Source organism: Ursus arctos, unplaced genomic scaffold, assembly GCF_023065955.2.
Source record: "Ursus arctos isolate Adak ecotype North America unplaced genomic scaffold, UrsArc2.0 scaffold_16, whole genome shotgun sequence".
Classification (NCBI taxonomy): domain Eukaryota; kingdom Metazoa; phylum Chordata; class Mammalia; order Carnivora; family Ursidae; genus Ursus; species Ursus arctos.
The window spans coordinates 47,466,792-47,485,931 of record NW_026622830.1 but is presented as its reverse complement, the minus strand read 5'-3'; the positions used below and the strand labels follow the sequence as shown (position 1 = coordinate 47,485,931).

At 47.5% G+C, this 19,140-nt stretch overlaps 1 protein-coding gene across 3 annotated transcripts in view; it reads right to left on the bottom strand.

The window, feature by feature from the left end:
* The window catches only part of SYNDIG1 (synapse differentiation inducing 1), a 191,848-nt gene that overhangs the window by 76,946 nt on the left and 95,762 nt on the right, over positions 1-19,140 (bottom strand). For all 3 annotated transcript variants that reach the window (XM_026489307.4, XM_057312712.1, XM_026489309.4), the window contains exon 3: positions 2,587-2,724. In XM_026489307.4, coding sequence (XP_026345092.1) covers positions 2,587-2,724 — 138 coding nt within the window. The remainder of the gene's footprint in view (positions 1-2,586; positions 2,725-19,140) is intronic.

Genomic DNA, 19,140 nt, shown 5'->3' with positions numbered 1-19,140 from the left:
GAAGTGTTTGGAATGTGAGGGGCCCTGTCTTCACAGAAAGGCTGTGACATCACTGCCCCAGCACCCCCACACCTGGGGGCAGCAGGAGGCCCTGGCAGCAGCCCACAGAAGACCACAGAGAAACAGGCTCGGCTCTGGGCTCTCCTCTCTCCAGTGCCCGTGGGGAGAACTCCTAGCTGGCCTTGCCCAAGAAAGCACTGATTTAATTTAGTGTAATGACTCTCAGAGTGTGTCTGTTCTATTGCGTGCCCCATACTCTCCCCTCCAAAGCCTGCTGCTGATTCTGTGTCTGCAGCTGGGCTGAAGAAGCACAGAGAATGCCCAGCAGCCTGATGGCTGGGCTGGTTGTCCCCCGGGTCTGCAGGGAAGACCCGAACTGCCAAAGCTGTGGGCTGTCCAGCAGCAAGCATTGTGGGGAAAAGAATCGGGACACAGGCCCTGTGAAGGGCACTCACCTGCAGGGAGTTCTCTATGAAATGCGGTACCCTTCCTTTGCTGGGGTTCCACTGAAGGAAATCCATGCTCACAGCATCATGAAAAGAGGGACTGAGAGCCTGGAGCCGGAAGGGCTCTGGAGCCCATCTTCGAATTCCAATGCTGCAGGCAATCTCTAAACTCCTCAAAAGTATTTGCTTTTCACTTCAGAGCAGTGTGACCAGAGGCCTCCACAGACACTGCATTTCACAGTCGCCGTGAAACAAATAATCAGCATGGTCTTTACCACTGAAGGTGTTAAACATCATGACACATCAGGCCCAAGTAAGAGGTTCTTAAGGTGTGAAGAATAAAATTACTTTCTGAGAAAGAATCTAAATGCCAGCCTTGCAGTTGTGGCCTTGATATTTATTATAGTTACAATCTTTCAAAGATGCTGTGCACCACTTCTCCTGCTCCAGAAATGGGGGCTTCACCTAGGATGTGGAGTAGCCAAGACAGGCAGCCTCTCCATCCCTTCCCTGCGCCCAGCCACTTACCCAGTGCTCACTTCTGCCCAGGACCCTGCCTGCACATTCATGCCAATGTTGGCTGCCATGCCTTTGAACAGGTAACACCTGTCCCCATGGGATGCAAGGGGAAAATATCAATCCCACTGTAAAATTTGGCAATCAAAATAGAGCTCTGACGTCGATGGTACTTCCCCCCAGCCCAGCCAGGGTAGGTAAAGGGCTTTCTCAGTGGGTTGGCCCAGGAGGCCGGGAGTGACCTCGCCCTTGTAGTAGTGCCCATGTCCCCTTCTTGAGCTCCAGGGACACCCAGTCTGACTCCACCCCATAGCCACCAAGGCCCCTGCCAGAACTGGAGTCTTGCTTCCTGGCCCATGCCTGTTCCCCCAGAGAAGGGGGTCTTTGTGGGATCAACTCACAAAAGTGAGGTTCAGACAGACTGCTCGGCCCAACTCCAGCGATGCAGGACTACACCCCAGTCCTCCATCTCGCCCGCCCATTATCCTCTAGAATCCGGACCACACAGCAGTGCTGGGAGGAGGGCCTGCTTCTTTCCTGCCTGGAAGAATCTCTCCAGAGTCCCTGCTAAGAAGCACCTGCTCTCAGGGGCATTCACTGCTCTCCCCCAATCCTCTGTGATGTCACGAGATGGGGATGGGGAGAAAGGAAAATGTATCAAGGGACTCCCCTCTCACCAAACAAAACGAGGTCAACACAGATACCTGCAAAAAGAAGTGAGAGGCCACTGCTGGGCTCAGCCAGGGGACCTGTTTTCAAGCCAGGAGAAAGAAATGTTTCAAACACAAGACCTGCCAGAGCTTCAGAACCCTAGAAGCTGGAAAGGGAACCCTGACTGCTGAGGGATGCTCAGCATGGCCCAAGGACACACCTGAGTGTGGGCACCACGCTCACCCCGCCGACCCGGGGAGTTGCCTTCCTCTGGTCCAGCTGGGATGATGGTGTGGATGTGGTGATGCTGAGACACTCATGACTGGAAGGTGGAAGTGTATCCCTTGGATTAACAAAAACCAGTACAGAGACTGTTTCTGTATGAATACCCTTCAATTGCTAGAGAACATCTTTCAAAGCCTGGCTTCCATGGAGGCACAACAGGGAGGATGCTTTGCATGAAAAAGGCCCAGAGACCAACCCCCAGAAGCCCTCACACTGGAGGAAGGAGGGCACGATTCACCATAGGGTAGGCCGTTTCCTCCAGCAGAACTTCATCTAGGGAGGACTACACATGGGCTGCTGGAAACTAGAACCTATTTCATATGAATGAGACTGTCCACAGAGAGAATCACCCCCACACCCCCAGCTGCTTTTCCAGCAAGTCTGAAGTCCTTGCCCTGGGCACGGCCGCCTCCCAGCGCTGGGTCAGTCCTGCTGGCATAACCCAAGTGTCTGCTCGAAGGCAGAGCTCCCAGCCTGCTTCTGTCAGGAAGCCCTCTTCCTGAAGATTGCCCGCCTTGCCCTGGGGGCCACAGCACAGTCCCAGCATGCTGACATGAGGCCTCATGGGCCTCTCCTCCAATCATAAAGTGCAGGCCCCGTGGGATAGCCTGAGCTGCACAGGCTTCTTGGGCTCTCCTCCTCAGCAGCCTGGCTGTGCTTCATGTGGGGCCGAAGGAGAGAGGCTTACCTCGTGGGACAAGTAGAAGGCCGCGATGCCCAAAGGCCAGAAGCAGCAGAGCATGGAGAAGACGCTGAGGCCCAAGTGGTCCCTTGGGGGCATCATGAGGAAGTTGTCCTCGCTCTCTGTGTCGCTCGAGTAGTCACTCTGCAAGAGAGAAATGGGCAGGGATGGGACAGAAGAAGAGAGCATTGACAATGGAGTAACTCTACGATGCCTGGGACATGGGTGTCGAGCCTGGCGCAAAGCAAACCCTCCTGGGAAGGTCACTGTTGCTATTGGGCAAGTATACTTCCCCCAAGAAAGGAAGCCCCCAGTTAAGGAGATCTTTATCAAGAATAGGAGGTTTCTCCTATTCCCAAGTACTTGGCTCTTAGGTTGTTCCATAGAAAATAAAATCTTACAGAAGTCCATTATTTCACAGATCTTTGGGATCCAGGGACACACAGTGGGGACAGAGGTTTAATCTATGCGAGGTGGGATGGGCACACTCAGAAGGCACACTCACCAGCATGTGAACTCCTCTCTTTATTCTAAGACTTCAAATTGGCTTACAGGGCTAGGCAGGGCCAGTGTGGGGTAAGGGGACACTCCCTGAACCCCCTTTATTTCCTTAGACTCTGATCTGAATTAGGACATTGTTGGGCCTCGTGTCAAACCCGGGAATTTGTGCTCCTTCCAGAGGAGCTGATGGCTGCTTTGTGAGAAAGCTCCTCTGAGATGAGGCCATTCGGCAGGCCCACAGGCTCAGCACAGCCCTGGCAGAGCCTCCCAGGGAGTCTGGTGCAGGGGGCCGGGGACTGGCACAGGGATTGGTAAAAAGCAGTTCGGAAGACTCCAGCACTCACCAAGCAATGGGAACCATGGACCAAACCTCCCTGCCGGAAGATCATAGCTCCAGGAAGCTAGATCGCTGCTATCCGGCCAGCACCCCCACCTCTAGATGCTGGGCCTAGAGGATGCTTTTTGCCTCATGGGTTATTCCATTTGCTGAGCCCCCATCCTGAATTTTCTCTCCTCATCAAAACACGGCACACTCACACTGACTCATCCAAAAACCAGGGCCAGCCTATCTCCATGCTTATTTTATGCAGAGACGGAATTGCATTTACTCTAGATTTTGTTTCCTAAAAAAGAACCAGAGCATTTCTTCCTGAAAGAGGGTCATTAGCTTCCTCACTCCCTTTGCCAGCGCCAGAGGTGGTTAAACACGTGGCCTCCGGCGGCAGGACGCAGGCATTCGGTGCCCGCAGCAGACGGGCTGGCCGCTTCCTCAGGTGGCTTCAGGGCGGGCGGCGGCCTGAGGCACCAAACACCCAGACGGACACCGTGTGTGAGCATTGTGCTGTGTGGACCGTCGCTGCCGGGACCACCCCCAGCAGTGCCACTGTGTACCTCCCCTGATGTTCCCATGCACAGACAAACAGGCGAAGCCCACAGGGGACCATGGGTCCCTCCCTATTTTGGTTAACTAAATGCACGTGTCACTGCCAGTCAGGGCCTCCAGTCAGCAGGCAGACAGCTGAGGGGCTGCAGGGAATAAATGGAAACTTCAGGACTCTGTTTCTGTGTAGTTGAGGGAGAACAGGCATATTCCGATGGTCTCATTCAAACCGCAAACAAAGACCCTCTCCAGAGGGCCTGTGCTTGAAGTGGGCGATGCACTGTCTACATGGCCCCCCTCCGCCCATCACACACTCGCACACATGCACGGCCCCCTGCCCCCACCGTGGGTCAGGGGCTGGCAGACATCCCTTGTCACAGGGGGCTGGCTCCTTCCCACTGGGGCAGGGTCTCCTCCCTGGGAAGCCACTGGCCCCTGGGGTGCCATCCCCTCCATGAATCTGGGATCGCATGGCTTCCCCCCCCCACACACACACAGAGCCTGGTCTGCAAAATTTCTATTCTCTTCACTGTGTAACACTGCTTTCCATATGGTCTCTCAAACAAGGAAGGGAAATGAGAATCACGGTCTCTATGTCTGTCCAGAAAGGGCACTGGGCAGCCCCCGGAATGCACAATTCACAGGTGAGACCTGGAGCTGGAGGGCTGGCCAGGGAGGGATGCATGTGTGCCAGTCCCCTGGGAAGCCAAAATCTTTGATCTCAATGAGAGAGTGCAATGTTCGAGGCTGAGCCTGAGTGTCCTCACGGCTGTGTGTCCCCAGACAAGCAGCCACATGTCAACACCTTGGCCTCTAGACCCTCACTCTGCAAACAGGACAGTGTCAGCACTGCTGGTGGCTTAGCCACCATGCGAAGGGTCCTGTGTATGAGGAGCTAGTGAGGTCTGGGAAGGGAGGCACCTACAGTGACAGTTCCTGGGCAGGTCGTGACAGTGACCAGAGAGCCCCTGGGAGGGGTGGAGGACCACGTATGAAAGAACAGCCACTTCCTCCAGCCCTGGACTCAGACAGGGAGCTAATGAGCTTCACAACCAATCAGGATGATGCAGGGGGGTGTGCTTGCGCAGGGCCCACAACTCTGCCTATGGATATTTTAGCTTCTTGGCTCTTGTGGGGCTTTTTGTTTGCTTTACTAAGAGTTTACTAAGAGTTTTATATACCTGTGCTGGCTGGAGTCTCACAGCAACTCTGGAAGGTGTCGTTACTATTTTTATTATTATTTCTATTTTATGAAAGACAACGCTGGGCTCTGAGAGCAAAGCATCTTGCCGAATCACAGAACTGCCCAGTCATGGGCCACTCCTTCCAGAGCACTGTAGTGTAAGGTGTGCTGGGCAGGAGCCACGCTAAAAGCAAACCCCATTTTGGCTCAATTGCATCTTGCCAAAGGTCTTCTCTGCCCTGCCCACTCCAGGGATTCCAATGACTGCTCTGGACTAGTGTGTTTCATGGTGGCGACAGGGTGGCCAGTGGCAGTAGTGGGTAGTGAGAGCTTCCCCAGTCACGTGCCATGTGACCTATTGCCACAGACCACATAGGTACACTGAGCTCAGATTTCATTTTGGGAATCTGCTTAGAATTACACCACTATCCCCATGAAGCAAAGAATTAGGTTTTAGGGCACTCCCCCAAAATCTTCACAGATTTTTATTTAGAAGCATAAGGGAACCACACTCCGTAAATTGCAAAGTTGTGGCTACATGGTACCAAAATAATTAGTCAATTTTGATTCAAATAGATTTTAAAAATTCAGGCAAATTACAGGGCAGACAGATACAGCCCGGTTCATTTTATGTTCTGTCTTCCGTCGGCGGCTGTTCTGTGGGTATAAGCGGCCGTGGGCATCTTGCCACCAACAGGGAGGAGAGGAGATGAGAGGAGACCAGCCTGGGTGAGGCTGCGCAGACACCAATAAACCAAATAGGAAAACACACATAACCACCAGCATCAAGAAATCCATCATGCACAACAGCTGTTTCTAAAATCCTCTTCATGGGTCATCAGATTAGAGAATTGCAAGGCAGACTGCAAGCATTCCAAGGGACTTACAGCTCCTGCGGGGGCCCTCTTCTGCAGCAGCCGGTGCTGAGTGAGCACAGGCAGAGGAAGGGCTGTTGGGTCCCTCAGCTGTGCCTGCTGGTCCACCGGCACCTCACACAATGGGCCCATTCTCTGCCAGGTTCCATCACCTCCACTCAGAATGACAGCTCTTGTCCCCTTGGGGTTTTCTTCCTTAGGGTATTTTACTAAAACGGTCATAATGCCAGACAGGATGTCCCGTGTTTCGCACATCACAATTCATTCGGCTATGTGAGCCTGGGCTGCGAGGATGCCGTTTTCGGGGCACAAACCTGGGCTCAGGCGTGTCATTTGGTGTCACTTGAGGCCTCACATATCCTCCTGCTGACAACCTCTGGGCCTTGCGCTGCCCTCCTGTCCCCCCTGGACGATGCTTGCTTATCTGGAGTGCCGCTCTGCATGGCCCCAAGGAAAGAGTGGAGGCACACAGAGCAGGATGGGACAGCAGTGGGTCTCGGGCGGCTCAAATGCAGGGTTCCCCACGGAGACTCCCTTTCCAGGAATGTAAGGGTGTTTATTCTAGAGTGTTCTTGACAGCACTGTTTAAAAACAGCACAATCACAGAACAGTTCTACATAGAATTCTATAGATTCATGGAAAACGATGATATAAATGTTTATTTGTTGCCCTAGAAAGACGTTTATAAAAACTCAGAAGCAAAACTAGAGTAGAATGTCAGAAATTAGATGCTTCTGGATGGTGAGGATATTGGTGATTTTTTTCTTTTCTGCATTTCTGGGCTTTAGCATGTTTGTACAACAAGCAAGGTCATTTGACAATGAAAATCATAAAGGTGCAGATGTGCTAACAGGTGCAGGGGCTTCCGTCATTCCTACATCTTCACATAGAACCCTGTGGAATATGGTTTCACTGAGAACTGGACAGAGAAATCACATAACGTGGGCCCACTGCACAAATTGCAGCTGGCAGAGCAGGATCGGAACTCCACACAACACCCGAACTTGCTCACTGAGACCCAGGTCAGACCTGACCTCGTCACTGGTCCCTCGGCCTTTTCTCACTGAGGGTCAAGACCAGGGGCCTCCGAGCAGCCCACAACACACATCTGCTCTGACTGGCATGGCAGCCATAGCCATACGGATCTACCTAAACTGAAGTTACCTAAAATCAAATACACCTAATGATTAGTCCCTCAGCCAAACGACCACCTGCCAAGTGCTCAGCTGCCACAGGTGCCTAACGCCCATCACTGATAGCCCATTACAGAACATTTGCAGCATCTCAGAGAGTTCTGTAAGACAGCACTGTTGATAGGATCTGACCCCTATTAACTCTGACCTCACTGTTTTTCACCCACAGGGAACTCTCTGCTATTCCTGCAACATGCTCAGGGAGTACCTGCCTCAGGGCTTTTGCACTTGCTGTTCCCTCAGCCTGGAACTCCCCAACCCAGAGACACATATGACCGACCTCCTCACTTCATCGGCGGCTTTGCTGAAATGCCATTTCTCATTATACCCTCCCTAGGCACCCAGTAAGACTGCCCCTGCCATCCCCCATTACCATCCCCTTTCCTGCCTGGCGTGTCTCCTTTGCACCACAGGTGGCACTGGCTTCTTGACTGTCTGGCTCTCTTCCTTGAAGTATAAGGAGGGCAGAAAATTTAGCATGTTTTGCTCATAGCTGTATCCTAAGTGCTCAGAACAGTGCCTGGCACATAATAGACACCCAAAGTACATGTGTTGAATGAGAGAAGAGTTCACATGTGCATGTAGTCAGCATGGACAGTACCAACCTTAGCAGTAAAGCTCCCAGGGTTTGTCCAGAGTGCACTGAAGTAACCAGGGGATGAGCTCCATCATGGCACCCATGAAGCTTCCCACCTTGGCTCCTCTCCTTTCCCACCTAAAGTGCCTTCCTTATGCACTCTGGGTGTACATCCTAACTCCATTTAGGTGAGACCACAGGGAAGGTGGGGGAGAAAGATGACTTGGTCAGGTTCAAGGCTGTCTTACTTAGGGCGGCTGATGAGCAGAATGAAGGAGAAGCCAGAACAAGTATGCAGGCAGGTGGATGCAGCTCCCCCAAGCTCCATGTGTCTGTTAGAGGCATACCCAGTGTTCTGTGGTCTGGCAGCCAGCACGCGGAGTGTGAGATCCCCTGTCTACATCAAATTACTAACTAATTATTTTGGGCATACAGTTTCTCCCACTAGGTAGTAATTGTCTTATAGACAGAAGTTACTTGCTACATCAGGGCAATGGGGGCAAGAATAAACCACCAAAATCTTCTGCTTTAACACTGAAACTGCCTCTTTGGGCCACTTTGGACGTGCTTGTTTGTTGAGTGCGTTGTTGCATTTGGATGGCCCAGTGGAGAATGGGGCAAGGGGCTGGAAAGAGCCCCACTACGTCTGGGCTCCCTAGGGAAGCCTGTGTGGGAGGGGCAGAAGGGGGACAGGAAGAGAGGAGACAAGAGTGTCGGGGCAGGAGTGGGCACAGATCTGGGACACTGCTGAGGCAGGCAGCAGGGACCAGATAGTACCCTTCACCACACAGGTAGAGACCATCCCAGAAAGAATCCCAAGTTCATGTCTGTCACCCCCTTCGCGGTGTGGAGACCATCCCAGAAAGAATCCCAAGTTCATGTCTGTCACCCCCTTCGCGGTGCTCAGCAAGGGCCAAGGATTTTGTGAGTTTAGAATTCGGGAGTCAGCCCAGACAAGGGGCAAAGCAGATTATGAAGGCAGAACCTCAGCCTTGGCCCCAGTCTCTTTCAAGTATGTGATTCTAGGAGCACATGCTTCACAGAGCAGCTCCCTACTGCCCTGCAGGGAGACAGCCCAAGGCACATACGACCAGATTTTCCCCAGCAGCGCTCAGCAGCCGTTGCTCCCAAACTCATGCCCTGGCTCACCTTTGGAAGATGAAACTATGTGCAGTGTCAGTAAAGTATCACATGTACTTTACTCTCTATTCTAATTCCTAAAACCTGGGAATTCCGTTATTTTTTTGTTAATCAACTCCCCAGTGATCAGGCAGTTCAAAGAACAGAAATAGAAGATTTCCTAGTAGATACATATTTTTCACTGCAACATGTTTGATTTTGCTCCAGTAATGACAATCAATGCATTTGTTTTTTGGGGGAACATCACAGTGTGCATGACATTGCAGGTGCTGCATTGTTTTTCACTTAATAGGGGGGTGCTTCCGTGCTGCAATTTATGCAGTGGGCTGGGGGCCTCCCGAAGGACAGTCCTCAGACCCCAAACCACCTGCATCTAAACTGCTCCACCTCTTCCTGTACGCATGCTGGGTTCCCAAGTAAACTTTCATAAAACAAATGACTCTCAATGGAAGGAAGGAAGGAAGGAAGGAAGGAAGGAAGGAAGGAAGGAAGGAAGGAAGGGGAAGGAGAGAAAGACTGAAAATGAAGGAATTAATGCATCATTCAGAAGTAAACTTTTTTTTTTTTTTTTTTTTGGCCTCCTGGCACAATGTTTCCTTAACGATTTGATATTCCTTGGGGAGGGAGGTATTTTTAGAGGGCAATAATCCGATTAAGAGCATAGAAATATGATCTTTCTTCTGAAGATGGGGGAAAATAAAGTTAACTCAGAAGGGATATCAAATACCGCACTGGTGTCTTGTGTGTTCCGGGATGAATGAGACCCAGTTCCCATGACCCACAGTCCGGGATACCTCTGGGTAAACAGGCACACACAATGCAGGGTCAGCCACCTTTCAGCGCTCACCTCCCACTTTGCTTGTCTCTTTGGGAAGCTCCCATTTTGATTCGAGGTTAGCGTGGATGACCACAATACTGTAAGGAGATAGTTTGCAAGGAGACTCTGCGGAATAGACCGGTGCTGCGTGCAAATGTGAGATGGTGAAAACTAAACAGACACCTGTTGCTGGGTCACCTCTAAGAACCATGCTCTTTGTTCTATTTCTTCCAAGTTTATTTTCCCCTTTGTGGTGGGGGCTTCAGGTCTTGGCTCCTACTATAGTCCCATGAAGACTATATTCCCATGATCAATAGGGCAGGCATCAGGTGTCCAGAGGGCAACTCCAGGAGCAGCCCCTGCCAGGCTGCATCCAGCCTTCATTACCTCAGAGAAGGCGACCGGATGAGGCTAGGGACACACAAGCAAGGTTTCCAGGGCCAGGTCTAGCACTCTGGGGAGACAGGCATTCCTTCACACAGAGCAGTTGTTGAGAGAGAAACTTCTGGTAGTTACTTGTCCTGGACAAAATGCAAACTCATCTCTTGTCTGGGAAGTGTCTAATTATCATCTAAGGGTGGTTGAAGCCTTAAGATCTGTAATGTTCTGGAAACAGGAGTTGAATGAAACAAGGCCCATTAAGATTTACACCTGGGCATTGCTTCTGGTTTGTCCAAAAGTGGGGTGTGCTGGTAAGACACGATCACACTACAGGGCTATTCAATATGGCTGCATTAATTTAAATGCTTGTTTTCTAACTAGATATGGGTGCTTGATCCAATGGTTAGGATAGGAGGACCAGCTCCCTCCATGACTTCCCTCACCAAGTCAGGTCTTCTTGCAGTCTGAAAGTGCTCAGGGGCCCTGGGAAACAACTTGTAGCAAAATGCTTTCTTGAGACACATCGTAGTGTGGCTCCCCCTAGAAGCAGATTTTGAGCAAAAGATTGGGGTGCATTGTTTTCCTGGGAGATGACCACAGGAGATACTGGCAGGAAGAAGAGGGTCCTGTCTGGGAACACAGCTGATAAACAGTGTGTCATTGAGATAGGCACTTGTATGACCTGGAGCCTGGTTCTGCTGGAACCTCAGGGCGCCAGAGTGAGACCATTCCGAAAGTTACCCAACCATCTCCTGGTGGTTAGCAGGTGAGGGTTGCTCCTGGGGACAGAAGTTCTCCCACACTTTGCAGATGGTCCCTCAGGTCCCCAGAGAAAGTCCTCATGTAGGCGGGGGCCAGGCCAGGGGGCTTCTCCGTCCTCTTCTCCTGAGGGGTTATAGAGACCACCTGTTACAGAGCCCATGGAGAAACTGGGGATGTTAGTAGACACCCTAAAAGTTTGAATCAGGGCAATGGTAGATGGAGCAAGACTACCACACTCAGCCAACAGCTGGGAGGGGTGAAGACATGGGGGCCCACAAGGAATGTGGGTATCCAGGATGATAAACCCCATCCCTGCCAAATTAATAAGCACGAAGCACAAATATGCACCCATATGTGTAAGACTTGGTATGCAATGGCACCACACAAATCGGGTAAAGCTGATCTGGGCACAGCAAGTAACCACTGTGTTGGTAATTAGGTTACTTTTTCACTGTCATGTTTTTGTGTTTTATCCACAGTGTGGATGTAACTGAGTTGTACACTGGACCTCAGATTTTGTGAAGAAATTGAGATTCCTGGGGCACCTGGGTGGCTCAGTCATTAAGCATCTGCCTTCGGCTCAGATCATGATCCCAGGGTCCTGGGATCGAGTCCCGCATCGGGCTCCCTGCTCTGCGGGGAGCCTGCTTCTTCCTCTCCCACTCCCCCTGCTTGTGTTCCCTCTCTGCTGGCTTTCTTTCTCTCTGTCAAATAAATAAATAAAATCTAAAAAGAAAGAAAGAAAGAAAGAAAGAAAGAAAGAAAGAAAGAAAGAAAGAAAGAAAGAAATTGAGATTCCCATCTGAAGGCCCCTTGCTCAGTTAAGGACCTGGGGGGCAGCATGGGCAAAGCCCCTGGGTCAGGAGCACTGGACACACACAAGGCTCTACACAGTGAGAGAGAAAATGGTGTGAAGTGGGAGCAGAGAGGTGCTCGTAGCCAGACCATGCAGAGTACTGGCCACTTTTCACTGCTTGAGAAAACTAGGGCTTATTCTATATCAAGAAATAAACAGGAACCTAGTCTTTTATGGCTAACCCAGAGGGTTAGTTTACAACTATAAACCAGCCCTAGCATGTCTAGTTATCATTAACTGCTGACCCAGTTCCTAAAGGTTCATCCCTGCTTCTAATCTGTGCTAGTCGCATGTGTGATTTTCTGCACAGAAAAGCTACATACATCATTGCATAAGGTGATGATTGTCCTTTTTAGATTTTGTTGCTTCCCGTCTACATTAACGTTTGAGGAATGCAAAACATAATCCACCCAATTCCTCACTGTTTTCAGATGGAAAGTCCAAGTAGTTGTAGCAAGGTGGATCTGGACTGGTTTGAGGGTAAAGACGGGGACTAGGACTGAATTCCTGGCCCAGCTCCCGTGCCACCGTGGTGCTCTTCACTCAGAGTCCCTCATGCGCATGGCCAGCATCTGAGACGGAGCACCTCCTGAGTTTCATGGCCTGGGCACTCTGCCCGCCTCACCCTGGTCCAGGTGGAATCATGCTCAACCTCACTCCCAGAAAGAACAAGGAAAACAACACCGAGACACCATTTTTCACCTATCGAGTTGTCAAAAATTATAAAGCACAATCAAGGTTATTATTAGGCTGTGGGGAAACAGGCTGATTGGGATGCAAATTGGTGTAAACTTACAAAGCATATTTGTCAATATAACACAATTAAAAATATATATATATATTTTTTAAAGATTTTATTTAATTATGTGGGGCGCCTGGGTGGCACAGCGGTTAAAGCGTCTGCCTTCGGCTCAGGGCGTGATCCCGGCGTTCCGGGATCGAGCCCCACGTCAGGCTCCTCCTCTATGAGCCTGCTTCTTCCTCTCCCACTCCCCCTACTTGTGTTCCCTCTCTCGCTGGCTGTCTCTATCTCTGTCAAATAAATAAATAAATAAAATCTTTAAAAAAAAAAAAGATTTTATTTATTTATGTGACAGAGAGACAGCCAGCGAGAGAGGGAACACAGCAGGGGGAGTGGGAGAGGAAGAAGCAGGCTCATAGCAGAGGAGCCCGATGTGGGACTCGATCCCGGTACGCCGGGATCACACCCTGAGCCGACGGCAGACGCTTTAACGACTGCGCTACCCAGGCGCCCCAAATATATGTTTATTTCTGGACCTGTAATCCCACTTCTAGGAATTTATCCTGAAGATTTACCTCCAATAATATGAAAATACATATGTGTGAGGTTATTTGCCGCAGCATTATAAGTAATTGCAAACTACTGGAAATGACTTAAACGCTCATTCAAAGGAGAGTGTTCACATAATCTGTGATACATCCACACCACGGAATACAATGAAGCTTAAAACAGCATGAAGGGCACCACTGTGAGCTGACCGGACTGGAACTGAGGGTATCTGTTTCCATCTACCGATAACACGCAGTTATATAGATACGTTTATGTAATATCTGCACATAAGTATTTCCCAGCTCAGTCTGCCACGAGTGCCTGGAAACAGAGATCCCCCTCCCAGGGGCAGTGAGCAGACTTAGCTCCCAGACGTTGGTTCGCCAATAAAAGCAGCCAGGGTTCTTTGGAGAAATGGCTGATTTCAGGGCTAGGATTGCCAACATACAAGATACATCTAAATCAGCCTGTTGTACTAGGAAATAATGATGAAGATGATTAAGGACTGATGAGTTACATCAAAAGGGCACAGAAGCCAAATTGAAAGGGCTGTCGAGTACATGACAAAGTAAGCATCATAATAAATACACAATAAATAGTGTAATAAATGGAATAGTAACCCACTGAATAAAATAAGAATCGATGACCCAGCCTGAAATAAAGTTCTAAATGAGGGAAACAATAAATATGGGAGAAGAAAAAACTGTTTCACAGTGGAATGCCAACTAATAAATACAGAAGGAACTACGGGATTACTAATTATAGGAGAATGCTAAAACCAGTAAGTAACGAGTGGGACATAGGATGTCCCCATAGTCTCATAGTACCTCCCTACAAGATACTGATTGATTGCAAAGAAACACCATCTCTTGACAGTGAGAAACTTGGCTAGCACCATCATCAACAGGTGACCAAAGTTATGTGTCACACTGACACCATGGGCCTCCTGATGCCCTGTGCCAGGAAGGGCATGGCCTCACTTCTGTGGGGTCTTGCCAAAAATGCAGGAGATCAAAAACTGTGTGGGACAAATAGCCAAACTGTGAAAGGAGCTGAGATGTCCATTGACAAATGAATGGTTAAAGATGTGGTTCATATATACAACGGAATATTACTCAGCCCTCAGAAAGGATGAATACTTACCATTTACATTGATGTGGATGGAACTGGAGGGTATTATGCTGAGTGAAATAAGTCAAGCAGAGAAAGACAATTATCATATGGTTTCACTCATATGTGGAAAATAAGAAACAGTGCAGAGGATCATAGGAGAAGGGAGGGAAAACTGAATGGGAAGTCATCAGAGAGGGAGACAAACCATGAGAGACTCTTAACTACTGAAACAAACTGAGGATTGCTGGAGGGGAAGTGGGTGGGGGGATGGGGAAATTGGGTGCTGGGCATTAAGGAGGGCATGTGATGTGATGAGCACTGGGTGTTATATGCAACTGATGAATTATTGAACACTACATCTGAAACTAATGATGTACCATATGTTGGCTAATTGAATTTAAATTTAAAAATGCACAAAAAAAACAAAAAAACCTATGTGAGTCAAATAGGTGAACTTTTTTTCAATAAATACCGTACTGTAAAATATATTTTTTCTTATGATTTTCCTAGTAAGGTTTTTCTCTAGCTTACTTTATTGTAAGAATACAGTATATAATACATACAACACTCAAAGTACGTGTTGTTTCTGTTACCGGTGAGGCTTCTGGTCAACAGCAGGCTGTTAGTAGTTAGGTTTTGGGGGAGTCAAAAGCTATATGTAAATTTGCGATGATGTGGGGTCAGTGCCCTACCCTCTGTGTTGTTCAAGGGTCATCTGTATATGGATAGAAAGAATGATGAAGGAAGTATGGTGAACTATTGAGACTGAAGAGAGCAGGGTGACAAACATAGAGGAGTTCTTATACTGGTCTTGCAACTTTTCTGTATGTCTAAAATTGTTTCAAAAATAAAAAGTAAAAAAAAAAAATCTTTCCTACCTATGCCATTTTAGGAGGGGAAAATTATACTTTAAATTGATTTTTTTCCCTTTGGGGTTTATGCATTGCGTACATTGTTTTCTTTTTTTGGTTATGCTTTAATGGAAACACCGTGAGCATTATGGGAAAAAATGAAAGAAATATTGAATTCACTTTTTTCATGAAACATGAATGATTCATTTTACACTGCAATTTGGTATTCCATCGAGCTTGTCCTTTTCATGTTTCCACAGAGAAGCTACTTAGTGGCGTTTTCGTATCACACACCTGCCCACAGGAGCACAGCACATAAAACACCTCAGAGAGCTCTGGCTGAGCTAAACAAGCCCAAGGGGGCTTCCAGAATAAAGCATGGGCATCACGCACAGTCAGAGGTATCATCGCACAGGACAGGGCAACTGAGTGCCACTGCCAGGGCCCAAGGTAGCAAAAGGCTCCTGGGGGAATCTGGCAGAGGATGGCTCGTTAGTGCCCACAGTGATGCTATTCACAGGATGCCCCAACTTTAGGAGCTCAGAGAAAAACAATGGATGAAATTTCAGGCTGGGGAGGGTGAGGAGGTGCAGGCTAGGAGCCAGAGGAGCCTGGCAGAACGTAAGTCCTCCTAGGCATAAAGGGCAAGCCTGGGGGAATGTGACATCATCCATCCACAACTATTCCTCAACCCGGCAAATAGTCTGTAAGTCTCTAGTAAGGGATTATTCTAGATGCTGTGGGAGGGGTGTAGGCGAACACCAGAGTGCCCCCTCTTTTAAGAGATCACTGGTCATCTCTGGTCCCCCTACCCTGCCCAGCCCTGTTCTCTACCCCAGGGTACCAGAAACCTCTTTTGCTTGAGTGACAGCCATGCCCGTCTTGCTCCAGGATGGGTAGAATGTGGATCCCCCACCTGACTTGTTCAATGTCTCTTCTGTCCTCTCAGAGTTCAGGCACTGGCCAAAGTCACCAGCCCTCTGTGCTGTGAGACCCCTGAATCCCCATCTTCCATCTCTACAATGAAAAAAGACAACTTCCCGAAACATGAGATGTGGGAGAATCTTGCATTTACGTGATTACAGAAGCCATCTGCCTGGTGTCTCTTAGCTCACTGAGGGCCCATGGACCATAACCCCATATCTGGAAGCACCTATGGCCCATGTGGGCTCCCTAGTTTGTAAGAATTAGAATATTTTAAAAATCAAAGTTTGCTTCTATTTAAATCCAATTATAGTAAACCTGGGGCTACATGTCAAGGGACTGACTGGGGTGTTCCAGGTAATCAGATATCAGCCATTTAGAAAAAAATCACCAATTCCTCCATTTTCTTTACTGTTCTAAAATATTATGCTTTACTGAAAGGAAAGCATGTATCTAAGTTGTATTTTTAGTTTCTGAAACCTATAGAGAGAATGTTAAAATTCATTAAAGATGACCTCATACAATATGTATACGTGTATATATGTGTATATATGTATAAACTATTTCAGTGTGTATGCAATTGAAACAATTTTAGACTCACATAAAAGTTTCAGAAATAGAACAGAGTTCCTGTAGAAATTGCAAAGATAGAACAGAGAGTTCCCACATACGCTACAGTGCCTCTTACATAAGTGCAGCACATGATCAAAACCAGGACGTTGACACGGGAGCAAGGCTAAACCAGAGACCTAAAGTGGATCTCATAGCTTAGCTATGCCTTCCGTTGCTTGTTGTCTATAGGCCTATGAGTTTGTTGCATGTGTAGATTATGTAACCACGGCAACAAACAGGATGTAAGGAAGGTCCCATCACCTCCAAAAAACTCCTTCTTGTTATTGCTGCCTTTTTATAGTTACCTTCCTTCCTCCAACCTCAACTCCTGACAACCACAGAGCTGCTGCCTGTTGCTACACTTTTGTCTTTTGGAGAACGTCAGAGCAATGGAATCAGACAGTACGCCACCATTAGAGGCTTACCTTTTCTGCTCAGCACAATACCTGGGCGTATCAGTGATGCATTCCTTTTATTCCTGAGTAATATTGTGTGATAAGGTAGTGCCAGCATCCGTGAATGAAGCTCATCCATTCACCCACTGGAGGACATTAGTTTCCAGGTTTTGGTTATTACAAATAAATGCTATGATGAACACATATAGGTTTCTGTGCGGGCCTAACTTTTCATTTCTTTAGAGCAAATACCCAGGAGTGGGATCATGGTACCATATGATACTTGTGTAACTTTACAAGAAAGTGACAAACTTTTCCAGCATGGCTGTACCCTTCTGCATCTCTACCAGTGAGGAATGTGAGTTCATTGCTTCATCCTCCCCAGCACTTGGTAGTGTCCGTGGCTTGTATGTCAGCCATTCTAACAGGTGTGCCCTGCCATCTAATCATGCTTTGAGTCTGTGTGTCCCCGATGGCTAACGATGCTGAACGTTTTTGTGTGCTTACCTGCCATCTGCATACCCCTATTTGATGAAGTGTCTGTTCAAATCTTTTGCCCTTTTAGAAGTTAGATTGTTTGATTTCCTACTTCTGAGTTTAGAGAGTTTTTAAATATACTCTGCATACACATTCTTTGTCAGACATGTGATTTGCAAATATTTTTCTTGCAGTCCTCAGCTTGTCTTTTCATTATTTAAACCATCTTTTTTTCAGGGTACATTTCTAATTTTGATGAAGTCAAATGTATCTATCCTTTCCCTTGGGGATTGTGCTTCTAATTTCACATCTAAAAAGTCTTCACCTAACTCTAGGTTAAAGAGATTTCCTATGTTTTCCTCTAAACCTGCTAGACTTACACATTTTACATTTAAATATTAATGTGACAGCCATTTCTTTTTCAGAGCAATGTTGCCACCATTCGTGCAGTAAATTAACTCAACCATGAAAACACATTGGCCTGTCAACACAAACTCCAGAAATGAAATATGACACTGGGATTGGTGTATGATAATTGTGAAACAGAAGGTTAAAAGTGGATTAGTGAGTAAATGGTGCGGAGACAACAGCTTTCTTATTCCTTGCATCAACATGCACTCCAACAGATAAAATGTATATGACAGTGAAAATAAGTATATAGAGAATGCACACATCCTTCACTCAGATTCTATTAGGATTGCTACTATACTGACTTTATGATACATTTACCAATTTGTTCATTCTTCTATCCATGCATCACTTCATCTAACCTTTGTTTGGATGCATTTCAAAGTAAGCTGCAGACATCAGTATACTCCCCCTGAACACTGCAGCATGCAAGTCACCAACTGAGGCTCAATATTTGTTTTCCAGAGTAAAACTGATAAAAATTGAAATAGAAAAATAGAAAACTGGGGTTTCTGCTTCTGATTTAGATAATTTAAGTTAGTTATTACGGTAGAATAGAAAAAGTACCAGATTTAGACTTCAAGTTTGGTCTGTCTCTCCTAGCTGTGTGACCTTGGGCAAATCATCAATGTCCTGGAGTTTGCCTGTCCTTAGGGGCTCACTTAAGGGCTTCAAGATTCCTGATGCTTGGGACCTCTGAAGTTCTAAGCATCAGGGATTTTATAAGTATTTTATATGTGATTGTAAGTTTTATATGTGATTCTAATATGCAGCCAAGATGGAAAACCACTATTTGGAACCTCAAATTCATGATCTGTAAAATAGGGGAACCACATCTTCCTGATCAAACTAGTGAAAACACCAGGGATGGAAGCACACAGGATGTAAGTCACTCTTCCTTCCATATACTACCTGAGTATTGACTCATTTCTTCTTGCCTTTTTTTGCTCCATATAGAAATTCTCCTCATATGGTCCAAACATAAATATCCTTAAAAAGTTAAGGGTAAGGAGAGGGGAAAACTGTCAGTTTGTAGACATTCCAGAATTAATATTTCTGGTACCAAGAAGTGCCCAAATTCTCTTTCACCAGGTTAGTTCTTGCATGACATGCACATTTTTTGTCTCCTGATAGGAGGTGAGACAGTTTTTATAAGTAGATTTTGTGATGAGCTAGCAGATATTAATCCTGCTGTGCAGGAACCCCCAGCCTGCCACAGTTTCTTGGGTCTTTACAGATCTCAGAGAACTCCAATTTATCAAGCAGTGGTGACTCTTAACACTTCTTTTTTTTATTAAATATTTTATTTGACAAAAAGAGAGAG